We start from the raw sequence: 14,152 nt of genomic DNA, 5'->3' as shown, positions 1-14,152 counted from the left end.
AGCACTTCCGGTTCCATTGTCCCGAAGTCAATGGGTTTTTTGAACGTGGTTTTGGTTAAAAGGCTGAAATAAGGTCTGTGGTGAACACAAGCTCAAGAAACTTTCACGTTTTATTGAATGACATAAAATACATCAGTATTACCTCACTCATGTTTATTAAAACTGTTACGCATCTTGAAAAAGGCAGTTGCTAACAAGTGGTTAAATGGGACTACGGAGGCTGTCGAGGAAAATAAACGTCATCAGCTGAACAGTTAAACTCAGTCCGCTTTTACATCATTATGCTTATAATTGTGCTCTTATAAACTATTCTAACTCAAACGTTCTGGGAAAATGTCTTTAGTAAAAAACTGAAAGAGCTGTCGGAAGCTTGGTGAGGGTGACGGTGAATTCGTGGGACCGTGGTGTAGTAAGTTAATAGCCTTTAGCTTTTTACTTCTGGCGACTGCATTTAGGCTTCAAAATTCATAAAAGTTGTGTTCATCTGTGATAATTATCTTGATGGACAAAACGTGCACGTATCATAAACTTTTGTTGATCACAGAACTTGCTTTTGGCGATAATCCAAAAGCCAATGGGAAAATCCTACTGGGTTTTTCTCGAGGGAACCAGTGTGATGCGAACTGGCGGTTGGCCTACAAAGTGACGTCATTCCTGCACCACTCTATTCGGTTTGTTTTTGCTCCACCAAAAAAAGTTCCAAACAAGGTCATAAAGTCACTTAATGTCTCCGAGCAACACGCTGGTGTTTCGTTCCTGTTCAATGACTCAATGACCCCATAATGAGTGTACAACCGATGTATGCACAACAGCTAGAGAATACCCATAATGCACTGTGATAGTCACGCTCTGAATGAATTCCCGCGTCTTGCCAGGAGAGGGCGCCCGCCGCTGAACCAATCATCCATCCGTTTTCCAAACCGCGCTGGACCAGCCTAATATCATACAGGTAGAAATTCCTTTTTAATTGATTATTAATTGTTTAATTAAGGTTTATACACGTATGCTAGTTTCCATGGCAGAGTTTTAAATGATTATTATTAAACCGCAAGCACAAACAAGCGGCAGCCCGAATTCCAGCGTCCAAATTCACTCCTTCAAGTGGACAATATTAGTGGACCAATGATGATTTTATGTGATTGGCAACAGCCCTATGGTGTCTTATTACTATTCTGATTGAACTTACTGATTCATTTCTGGCATTAAGACAATTTTATAAATAATCTTCATCTATAGCTTTTTTGTTGTTGTTGTTGCTCAAATTGTTATTTATATCAGGGTTTTTTAATATACAACTAAAAGAGCACTTCCTGATTTATACTGTATTATATGTATTAGAGGCTATATGAACTCTAATTCTAAACTTTGACTATGTTCTACATTCATCTGTCTAGAAACCTCAAAGCATAGTCAGCTTTTTGAGCAGTTTGTGCAATTTGTAGAGTAGGTAGGGCCCTAACAATGACTTAAACACATTCACAAAATCAAAATTAGGTCAGTGTGCGGTGAGAAATGTTGTTGAAATTGTAAAATCTGACACATTCCTCCAGGAATGTAAAGTCAGAGGAAAATCTAACATACGCTGGAAACCCTGATGCAGGACGCTCACAGCAGAGGCCAGGGAAAAGAAACTGTCATGAGCTTCCCAAGCACAAAGTGTGTTTGATCGACCAGTTGCCCCGAGGTAAACGCAGTACGAGACGCTCTGAACATTGCAGCTTCATTAGACATGTCATATCTCGAACTAACCCTGGAATAGGAAGCATTAGAGGCAGATACGGGACAGGCGAGACGATACACACTGAAAAAAACTGGCCAGAGGTGAAAGCTTCAGATGAATAAAACAAAAGCGACTCTACTCTTTCGGATTGCTCTTCGAGAGAGCAAACGCAAGGCGTTAACCTATACAAATGTGTATAACTGAAAGGTATTTGAATTCATCAAACACTTGAAGGAGTTTTTCATCCTCAACTTTTCCAGTAAGGTTCTAAGCACCCAACCCAATTGATATTTTATGTATAATATACTGCATAATTTAAATGTAACAACTTATTTGTATAATTATGTATAATGTATTGTTGTTATTGGAATACTAGACATGATTTCATTTTATATTTAATTATATATGGACCCCAGGAAGACTTGCAACTGTTTTATGGAATCTAATGGGGAGAGTGATTTCCGAAGAGTTATTTATGCGTGACGGTGGAGTAATTCATGTTCACCCTCATCATGTGGTGTTTATTTACTGGGAGTTTGAAAAACGTAAAGAGCTCTAGAAGCCCCAGATAGCTGTGGTGAACTTCCAAATAATGAAGCATCTCAGTGCAGAAAAGTATTTACCCTATAGAACAGATTACCCTATGGTTTGATTTCTCAAATATGGATTTCTCAAAATGATTTTATTTCATGAGCACAAACAACAGAATAGAATTTTTTTAAATATCCTGATCACATGGTTTTCCAACTTCAGAGATGCAATATTTGCACAAGATTAGATGGTATTAAAGTTATTCCATTCTGTCTCTCTCACGCGCACGCACGCACACACACACACACACACACACACACACACACACACACACACACAGTTCATGTAAAAAGTGTAAACCCATGTGAAGATCGTTCCATGTCATGCCTCCTAGAGGATTTTCTTGTAAATTATGGTAAGCATTTTAAATTATGGTAACACATTACAATAAGGTTTATTAGTTAACATTAGTTAACAACCTTAGCTAAACTAACAATGAACAATACTTCCACAGTATTTATTAATCTTCGTTAAAATAAATTCCAACATCTACTAATACATTGTTCATGTATTACATTGTTATACTAATACTAATGTAATACTAATACTAATCTATACTAATACTATACTAATACTATACTATACTAATCTATACTAATCTACTAATACATTGTTCAAATCTAAGGTTGTGCTTGTTCACATTAGTTAATACACTGTGAACTAACATGAACAAACAATGAACAGCTGTATTTTTATTAACTAACATTAACAAAGAATAATAAATACTGTAACAAATGTTTTGATCATTGTTAGTTCATGTAAGTTCATATATTAAATAGTGTTAACAAATGAACCTTACTGTAAAGTGTTACATAAATTATTTGCCAATGTTTTTAAGATCTATTCATTAAGCTGACCAATCTATTGCTTTTATATCTCTGCATTATCTGCATAAACACTATAAGAAGTGGACAGAGCCATCTCATTGGAACTCAGTTGAGACAGTTGAAGCCCATTTTAGCGATTTTTGAGCACTTCCGTTCCTTACGCGCAGACTCAAACCGACTCAAACTAAGCTTGATGACGCGAGCAACCTGTCTGACAGACGTAAATCTTCTAGTAGCTGTGCGTGAAAATTGCCAACGTTAATCACTTCATATGTATTCACTTGCCACATACCGAATTATTTCCAATTCCCCAAAAATGTTGTTGAAATATTTTGTCCCGTTGCTTTTATGGACTCATTATCTATGGGCTTCTCCCTTGACGGGACGACCTTCTCCTCCTGTCTATACGGTAATGTCTCTATTGTGCGACAAAAAGTCGTGTGGTTATGACACAATCGTTAGCCTGTTTTTAACAAAAACGGCTTCTACGGGGCCATAACGTAAGATACAAAGTAATGGAGCCTTTTATACATTGTTGTGTTTATTTAGAAATAAATAATGGACAAATGAAGTCTTTGGACGCCTCGGATGTAAAGTTATTCGCTGTCAAAGTGACGCCAAAATGAATGGGAGTCAATGGAATGCTAACAGCAGGTGAAGTTCTGCTACAATGGCGGCTCCCGCGAGGCTTCAACTTCCGGCTGATGAATTACCACCTTGATTATCTGTCCCAAAATTGTCAAGCCAGCAGTAGCAAAGCATAGACATTTCAAAATAAGAGTGCCAGACTGCCAGTGTATTTGAGGCTCATGTAGAAGTTTTTTTTTTCTTTGTTTTTCTGGCTATTACTGGTATTTTGTTTACAAAATATACTTTATCTAGCATTTAAATCAATGTGAACTCTTGTATCTTCTGTGTGGGCGGCCCTTTCACAGGGAAGCATCATTTAACACTTATATAATGCACTAATAATTATGCATTTAAGAGTTAATGACCATAAATATTTGTACAAAAGTTCACAATGCTGTTGTAGATGAAATATAATGTTGATAACATTGAATAAAAATCTTTTCGCCAGGTTAAACTTAAATGCTATTTACAAGTTGAAACCTCGAAATTATCGTAATTATTTCAAAATGGCGTGAACGCACCTACACTAAATACCATTTAGGTAAATATTATTATTATTTAGGACCGATAGTATGCAAATTGGGAAGCAGCATGTGTGAATGAACGGTGTCTGATACACAAACTCACACGGAAACGGAACACAAATCAAGATATTTCTGATGAAATCTGAGAGCCGTCTCACTCCTTCATAGGCTGCTATGTAATTTAATCTGCCTGCCCAGAAATGTTATTAAAGACATTGTTAAAATAGTTCAAGTGACTACAGTGGATTTCATCAAAATTATCTTAATTCGTGTTCCGAAGATGAACGAAGGTCTTATGGGGTTGAACAACATGAGGGTGAATTATTACCGACAGAATTTTCATTTTTGTATGAACTAGCCTAACCCTTGTGTTTTCAGTCTCAATATACGAGGACATGAACACATGAACTTCATCTCCAGAACGACTTTGAAAGTCACTTCACAGGCTTTTCACCGTTTCATTTGAGAAAAACTACCACAAATACACACTGAAACTGAAAATAAAACTGAAGAAAACTAGTTGAAAACTAGTGAGTATAGAATTACATTTAGAGTATACTAAAATGTACTTCTCAAAGTAATAATAATAACAGTTTTATTTCTAAGCAACATCATACAACCAAGATATTTTTTCATCCATGTTGTAAATGTATACAGTTCTGTTGTGGAGCATCTTATTTGACAAAAAATAAAAATGCAATGTTTTCTTGTAAATTAATTGTCAAAATTAAATGGAAAACAGAATTTAGGGGGGAAATAAATGGATTTGATTGATCTGATTGAATACAAGGTAGTTTGTGACGTCAGAAACACCAGCGATTTCAAAGCGTGTTTTTGAGACTGTCTTTGGTTCACTGCAGTTTTAAGGCAGTGGACCAAATTATGGCTTTAAAAATTATGAATAAAAGGAAGTAAACACTGTAACAGAGCACTCAGTAATAACACTAATTCTACAGCACACGGTGGAAATGACATGAATATATGACCGTGGCCGAATGGATATCAAGGGTTTTTAAAAAAGTGTGTCGATCGTGAGCCTCCAGAGAAGCTGAACTCTCTTGTCTGCATTCAGTTCACACAGACCAACCGTCACACACACACAGCACACACATTCATGCAGGCTACACATGCGCACTTCAGAACATCTCAATGGATTTAACTAAGTCTGCAAGGTTTGTAAATGTTTATTAGATATTCAGAGATTATTTATTACATGTTATAAATGCATATTTGATGAATGTTGACAGTAAATGAAAAAGTATTAGTGTTTTTCCTTGTTATTACTGATAATGTAAAATCAAAAGCTAAAGGCCTATTACTTTTTCATAAAGCCTACCATTTCACTTATTTGTTTATCCAATAATGTAATAAACTGTTAAACAGAGACCATAAACTAATGAAGACAGAGAATAGAGAGCCGAAGTTATGACGTCACTTTTTAGGACAACTCGGAAGTTAGCGGCGCATGGGTTCCCTCGATCGAAAAGCTATGCATTTTCCCATAGACATCATATAGATAGACGCCCTATCAACCGCTACTGCCTATTGGCGCGGACGAGCCGTGGGGCCGCCATCTTTAACCGGTCACCCGCACCGCTCAGTGTAATCTGTTTGGCAGGTGCAATGAGCTGTCAGCGCATTTAATTAATCATATCTCACTGAATACCGAACTGATTTTCACGCGGGTTTTTTTGCTGCAAAGGTCATACACGTAGCAACGACACAGGACACACTGAGTATTTTGTTCACAAAATACAACTAATAGTACGGTAATGTTAAATGTTAAATCTTACTTGTGAAAAGTAATCCCGAGTGATGGTCCGCCAATTTGAGCAGGAATATGCTGCACAGTGCTCTGGCATCTACTGCTGCTATGCAACGCAAATAGGAGTATGACCGGTTTAAGATGGCGGCCGCATTTCTTGCGCCACAGCGGCCAATAGGGCATCTAGTCTCTATATGATGTCTATGCATTTTCCCCATAGACTTTTGGAAAATTGCAAAAAATAAGATCTGTGTTCAACAAAGAGTTGTGACCCTTACACGTTTTGTCTATCAAGATAATCTTTACAAGTTAATCCAAAATGTATACATTTTGAAGCCTATATAACGTTTAAAAAACCACAAGCAGACACAATACAGTTTAAAAAACCACAAGCAGGTTATAACTGGTGTGTTTTATGTCATGGATCAAAACGTGAACATATTTAGAGGCTTTGTTAACCACAGACCTTATTTCAGGCGATTTAGCAAAAACCCATTCAAAAAACCCATAGACTTTAGGGTGAGGGAACCGGAAGTGCTAAAATGCGAACTCACTTCCGCGTTTTAGCCTACAAAGTGACGTCATAACTTCGGCACTCTATGGATGCGCTGTGTGCTCGGGCGTTCTCAGCGTCGTCAAAATAAAAGTCCTGCTTCAGACACATCGGCCAAACTGAATCCCTATTGGCCTGGTGCTGAAATTTGAAAAATGTCAAAAACCGACCTTGACGATATATCGGTTGGCTACTATAAAAAAATGTATTCAAATAAGTTTAGAGTCAAACTGCTGTGCATCACTGTGTAGGCAATTGAGCAACGAAACTTATCCCATATCACCACTTAGCATCCAGCCAGTACAGCATTAATACTTGTATTGCCAGTTTGAACACCGCTATGGAAATTGCATGTCTACTCCACAGGTAAATACAAAATATTCACTTTTAGCCTAATAGTGAAATCGTTAAGAAAGAAATTGCATGCTGTGTAACAGTAAATTTAACCTGTGCATATTAGGCTCTTAAAGTGACAGCAGCCTAATAAACCTGCTGCAGTCTGTCATGCCAATCAAAGAACAAAATACAAAGAGAAAATCACTTGCGGCTTTTGACTAAATAACTTTTGTAACTTTTATTCCAAGCATTAATAGGTATCATTTTTACAATGAAGACTATAAAGTGTTATTTTACATTTGATTACTTTATTTAATTCCTGTAGTATTTCTTACCTGAATACTACTGTTAGACTTACCTGAAAAATGTAAAGCCACATTTATTTCATTTGTCTATTTATTCTATTATGTATTTTTGACAGCCTATCATTTGCAATTTCTTTATTTGTTCTTATTTTATTACTGATGTTTACTTGTCTTTTTTTTAAATTTAGTTCAAAGTTTCAAATAAAGCCTCCATGTGCTGTGCGAAAGCAATTCCAACAAAATGAAATCCCAAAAGAACAAAAAATTATGAGATAATAATAAAAATATCTATATGGCAGTATAAATGGCAGCTTTCCCCGTGGTATCGAAATGGAATAGAATATTGATATTTTTCAAGGTATTAAAGTCAGAAATACCAGAATCGTGACAACACTACCTTACAGTGCTTTGTAGCTGAATTCCTCATATATTAAAATGTTTCAGATTAAAGGTATAATATGCAGGATTTTTCCGCCAGCAGGGGTCGCTAACCTCTTACAATAACAAAGGCGTATATTGATGACGTATATTTCACGTTAAGCTGAATAATGGATCTTGTCGTCAAGCTGATGGATCTTTTATATAGATGAGTGACTAAATTGATGTTTTTAACATGACTGGTGTGAAGCAGGGCGCGATTGCTAGACGTATACCAGTGTTGAATGTTGCTAGTTAGGTTGTGTGATGGCTGTATGAGACTAACTAAGCTAGATCAACATTAGAATAACATACAGATCATATTCTAACATTTCATCATGTTGAACTAAATAACATTGATTTGTTTTATGTACATTTGCTCACCTGTCTAATAAAGTACATGCAACACTCGCGTCTCTGTCAAGTCGAAGTTAGTCGCGGACGTGGAGCTCTCGGCATCTTGAAAGATGCTGATCTTCGTTTTAGTCCTCTTTTTGTCTCAAAGTCTGCTTGCCATGGTCCATAATGTTTGAACAAAACAACAACAGCGTGAGCGTCCTGCTAGGCATAACGGGCATAACCCAGTTGTCCACGTCTGTCGCCATGGTTACTATTGCAGTGCGAGCGCAAACCTGGCGAAAACCGAGGGTAACGCGGATATGACGTCATTGACTGGCGACTCCTCACACCTGCTCACACGCCCCGTTTCCTTGGTTAAAATCACAATTTTCTCACGATTTACAAATATTTGGGATATTGTAAGTAATCAACTAAACAAAATATATAACATTGGCCTAGTGGTTTTTGGATATTTTACTGCAAGATTCTTACATATTGTACCTTTAAGTGGAAGACGTGGTTTTCATGTTAAATAGCACTAAAACATGTCCACAAAATGAGTTACATGATAAAACCATTCAAAGACCAATATTCTAAAACAATAATTACCACAAAAAAAAACTCAGAATGAACTGAGAAAATGCATACCTGAATGCAATGCAAGTGGCTATAAGCATAAATATAGCCTACGGTGTGGTAACAGCTCTTTAGTGTCACAGCTGTTATTTTATTGGAGATTTTAGTATGGCTGGGCAATTTTTCAGATTTTTTCGATTAATTCAAATTTAATGTTTTGCCTTTTATTATTTTTAAATTGAGAAATTGCAGGTATGAATAAATGTTAGCAAACGTTACAATTAGAAATGTTGACAACACAGCAATGATGACTAAAAAAGCAAAGGTATTAGACACGAGATGAACTAACTTGAGCGCAGCTTTTTTTAAATGCCATTTCATGGTGTGCAAAAGCCAAACATAAAAACAAGCAGCACAATGGAATGCAAAACCCTGTAAAGAACTACTACTGTATGTTTAATATTTCATGTTTGTATGATGGTGACAGGCTGAAAGGTGCTGCTATTTTGTTTTTACAAAGCATTTGCTGTTACTAATGGCCTATTACCGGTGTTAAACTTTGTCATTTTGAATTTGAATGGCATTGACTTTTTGGGTTGACCTCTAAAACTCAATGTCTACTTGTTGGCTAAGAAATATTCAGCATTTATTTTATATTATTACTGAGTATAGGCCTATAGGATATGTTTTAGATAAGTTTGTAAAAATTTTGCGTTCATATTTCATGCATATTTTCTGCAAAGATATTTAACAAATAAGTAATTTGTTTTACATTTACACCATCTTGATCACTTCAGGTGTGGCGCGCTTATTGGAATAGAACTTTTTTGAACCAGTTGGTTAATAAAGAGAATCTTTGTTACTTGAATCATATTGTAGTTACATTTTGAAGTTGACGAAACTATCTGTTTTAATAAAAAACACACTTGTAATTGATCAACCGAAAAGGGTTATGAATGGCTGCAGTCATGTATACATTAAATATGCATTTATACACACACACACACACATATCATTTTATAGCTGTGTGATTCAATACATTACTATACTGTGAAATCCTGTGACCTGTTACTACAGTGGTTGTCAAAGCCTGTGAGACTCAAGACTACACAGAAAGAGTACAGTATATGAAGTGTCATTGATGTCACTATTAATAACTGAATCTCTCAGTGAGAATGCTCTTAATGTAAGGCTAGATTTAATACTGTAACTATAACACACACAATCTATGTGCCTGAGTATGCAACATCAATTCACGGGAGTCAGAAGAGCTCAATTTCCTTAAGAAATAGATGCTCAAATGTAAGAAATCACTTTACAAACTGCACATTTCATGACGGGTAAACGCAGAGTACAAATGCAGATCTAATTATGGTTTATTGAAAAATCTGAGCATGGAAAATGGGTGGTGAGGCCTAGTGGTTAAAGACCCTGCTGGTTACCAAAAGGTTGTAGGTTCAACCGTGAAAACTATTACTTTCCCTCCTTTAACAAGAAACTGAGCCTGGTGGTTCCGGGGCCAGGGGTCCTGCAATGACGGGGTTTGTACTCCAAATTGAAACGGCTAACTTTGAAATAGCAAGTATTAATACAGTAATTATTGTAATTCATTAAAAAAATTTGAATCAAAGTAGTTAAAATCAGTAAGAATCTAGAAAAAATATTCAAATTTAAATTCCGCATCGCTTAAAGTCTGAATTGTACAAAAAATGATTACAGGCTGGCGCGTGCATTGCAATGTCATAAAGCATGATTCCGCTGTTTTGCATATTTACAGCGCATATAGCGTATTATTGTACTGTACTGTATGCATGCATGCATGCATTTCAAGATTTATATTAGATTGTGCCTACCTTAGTAACAATTACCCGAACAGACTCTTTATAAAAGCCATAACAGAGTTCCAATAAATCTGATAAACTCACCAGCAGACAGTCTGTGTTGATCTCCGATTTGGGATCCTTCAGCATAGCATCGATCTTCTCGAAGCGAGCTGTCAAACTTTCTCCAGCAGACATATTCATAACTGATCCGATTCAGACGTATGAAAGAGATGTGACTCTACTGGCTAAGGTTAGCAAATTAACTCGCCAACTTCCTCTGCCCTCACAAAGCAAGCACTAGTTTGATCAAAGCAGCGTTTTGTGTCTTACAGTCTTATTATCGCTCTCGTTGAAACGTGTACAACACCGAGAGAGGACGAAAAGCCACATTTTCAAAAACAAAACAACAACAAGACAAGGTGTCGGATTAGTCCATGACAACTTGGCAAACACAAAAGCAGCAGCAACAGATTATAGTGCGCTAAGCTAATTTAGCTTCAGGAGATATGTGGAGAACAAGCTCTGTTAAAACAGACGGACAGATCATATCCGCGCGAAAAAGAAGAAGGGATAAAATAAATGTTGCAGAGTTAGCATGCGGCCACATGAAATGAAGTTTCTCCAGGCCTCTGTCCATAAATGCCTGCCAGGCCAAACGAGTCTGACAGCTGCAAAGTGAGAAGTGGCGAAAAAAACTTCGCCTTACAAATTTCGATCAGTTAAAACAAGATCCTGGTTAAAACGATCCTTTACGGTTCTTCTGCAATAAACATCTCCGAGTCCGCACGCCGGCTTCGACTTTTCCAAAAAAGTATGTAATCCGCTGTGCTGTAACTGTAAGGATAGTTAAAGCTTTAATCGATGTTATTATTCAAAAAAAAAAAGACTGGGTGCCCGATTTTCTCCCACTGCCTGACCAACATGTCCGCCTTCCTGTTGAAACACCCCGGAGAGTCAACTTCGAAACCTCTCCGACTGCGCATGCGCAGAAGCTCTCTCTCTCTCTTTCTCTCTCTCTCTCTCTCTCTCTCTCTCTCTCTCTCTCACACACACACACACACACACACATACGCACATACACACACACAACCACACACACACACGAGTACAATGGCGGGTCGTGTTGTAGTAGTATCCGCTTGCAGAGCGGCATAGCCATCAGTTTCAGGACAGCAGCTCCAGGCCAGTCTCTACAGAAGCTACCGTTTAAATACTGTCACTTTTCAATTCGTACATATTGTATCATGATTTATAACTAGCATTTTTTTTTACATAGTAATCATGTTTAAAGTTAATGGACACAAACATAATAGTTCGAATATACAATATTATACAATATTTGAAGTAGAATGTACAATATTGTATTAAAAATATGAATAAATGCTTAAACTATATTAACCAAGATTAACAAATACATAAACAGTGCGTTTTGAGAATATTTTTTTAACCAGTGTGTGTGTAGTTCATGTAACCTGTTGTAAAGTGTTTCTCAAGCCATTTTGACTTCTAAATGGCTGTTGGCCTGGTGTTATAGATCAGAGAAACAAAACTATTTTATTTATGTATACATATATATAGTTTCTGATTAGTTTAAAACAGTTAAGATTACTTTGTATTGTATTAGAGATTTTCTTTATGTTTACTAAATTTAAGTTGAGGATCCAGGACCAATACAAGATATTTAAATTCTGTAACAGAGTGATTTTTTTTTTCATTTTGTAAGTTAATTTTAAGTCTTTCGTTTAGATCAAGTTTTTTAATAGAAAAACACAAGGCGACTGTCTTTGTAAGATTTAGCACCAACTGCTTTTGATTGAGCCACTGTGTGACACCAGCCATACATGTAGACTTCATCAGCTCTGGTGACTTGGCGGAAGCTGGCACCTGAACAGTTTAATGGTAAGATATTTATAAAAAGACTGAACAACATTTTGATGTTCAAGAGCAAAGATTGAAAGACGTGCACAGATTCAGTTTTTTAAAGTCCCCCTGTAGTCAATAATTCTACCCCTTAAAACTCATCTTTGATCACCAAAATGACGTATTTAAACGTTTTTTACATTCAAAATAGCTTGAATGTAACTCTACACCCTTGCTTCATTTAGAATACATGATTCTATGAATATGCAAATGAGACCCGCCTCCACTCACTCACAGCAGCTCAGAGATCCACTCATTGACGATCACACGTTGACCTGATTGGTTACAGGGTAGTTTGTGACATCAGAAACACCAGCTATTTCAAACCGCATTTTTGAGACTTTCTTTGGTTCATTGCAGTTTTAAGGAGAAAATACAAACATTTCCCTTGATCTTTTGACATATAAGAGGTCTTTGTACCATTAAAACATCTAGCAAGTTTTAGAGCTTAAAATATTCCCCTCATTATAAACAAAGCATTTATTCAACAAAGCTCAAAATGGTTTGTTTAGATATTATGGGATCTGTGATGTCACAGGGGTAAATACATTTGCATAAGACTGCCTCTAGAACCAGACAGCAACGAATAGTTATACATACTGCTTAAACATCATTGCACCATATGCCCCACCCACTGGCATTCCTTTGCTTAATGGCTGCACCAGTCTACAGAAGCAAACAGAACCCATTATAATCACTGATGCTGTCTACACTAGATGCAGTATACAGATGCCCGTTCAATTTGTGACACTCAACACGCTTGAGTCTGCTGACAACAGTCTGCTGAAGAGTAAAACAATGCTTGCTTTAAGGGATTCTGTTTCAAACAGCTCGTTTGCGACTCTGCATCAACTTGTAGAGGGTTTATTTTAATGGCATTCCAAATTGCATTAGAGGATTATGTTTGTTCGGAGCGTTTGACTTCTATATTAGTCAAGGCACGATGTAGCCTACACTGTAAACAAAAAAAAGTTTAGAAAACTTAAAAGTTTAAGGCAACCAGCTGCAGGACATTTTTGAGTTTTCTCAACTTAGGGTCATTAGTTGTACAAACTTTTTCCTGTTAAATAGTTGAATAAACTTTAAAAACAGAATTTGTCAAACAAAATGTAAGTTGGATTTTTTACAGTGTAGTGGAGAGCTCACATAAAACTCTCTAGCAGCCAACTGTATTAGATCTGACATTCTAATCTGTGATCTAGATCTGTGATTGTGACTTATATCTGAGTAAAATGGCTTCTCAAACAAGAAAAAATGTAGGGCAGGATTTGATTTTGTCCATCCGGAATTGATTAGACAGTTGTCGAGTTTATTGTCCCGCCCTCTCGCTGGTCCACAAATCATCAAAAAACAAAAGATGTCGTTGCAAGAGGGAGGGAAAGTTATTTTGTTAAAGAATATGATGGCACATGAATTTAAAAAAAGATGTGCATGGATAAATCATTTTAAATAAACACTGCAATATTATATAACAAAAATAAGAATTGTCCATTTTAATTTTATGGTGACTTGAAGAAAAATAAAGAGAAATAAGATTCCCTTATTTTCTCAACCATCCCCCAAATTCCAGCTCATAAATCCTATCACGCATGCTCAACGTTTTCAGGAACATTGTAAACATCACATTTATCTGATATCCCCTTTGTCGTTATATAAAGCAGAGGTCTTCTACCCTGCTCCTAGAAACCCACTGTCTTGCAAAGTTCTTCTCCAACCTGCTTCAGCACACCTGCCTGTGATTTCCAAACGATCCTGAAGGACTTGATTAGCTGGTTAGGGTTTGAGCTAAGCTTTGCAGGACAGTGGAGGGTTGAAGACCTCTGATA

General features: G+C 36.7%; 1 protein-coding gene across 4 annotated transcripts in view; it reads right to left on the bottom strand.

Moving 5' to 3' along the window:
* The window catches only part of rock1 (Rho-associated, coiled-coil containing protein kinase 1), a 78,473-nt gene extending 67,062 nt beyond the window's left edge, over nt 1-11,411 (bottom strand). For all 4 annotated transcript variants that reach the window (XR_013207969.1, XR_013207918.1, XM_077246969.1 and 1 more), the window contains exon 1: nt 10,509-11,411. Coding sequence is in view for 2 of the 4 variants with exons in the window: in XM_077246969.1 (XP_077103084.1) it covers nt 10,509-10,607 (99 nt within the window). In the remaining 2 variants the exon portion in view is untranslated. The remainder of the gene's footprint in view (nt 1-10,508) is intronic.
* Nucleotides 11,412-14,152: the final 2,741 nt, after the last annotated feature.

Source organism: Siphateles boraxobius, unplaced genomic scaffold (assembly GCF_051911475.1).
Source record: "Siphateles boraxobius isolate OS27281-9 unplaced genomic scaffold, OSU_SipBor_1 1, whole genome shotgun sequence".
NCBI lineage: Eukaryota > Metazoa > Chordata > Actinopteri > Cypriniformes > Leuciscidae > Siphateles > Siphateles boraxobius.
Note: the sequence above shows the minus strand (reverse complement) of the source record. Positions and strands in the feature narration are given on the sequence as shown.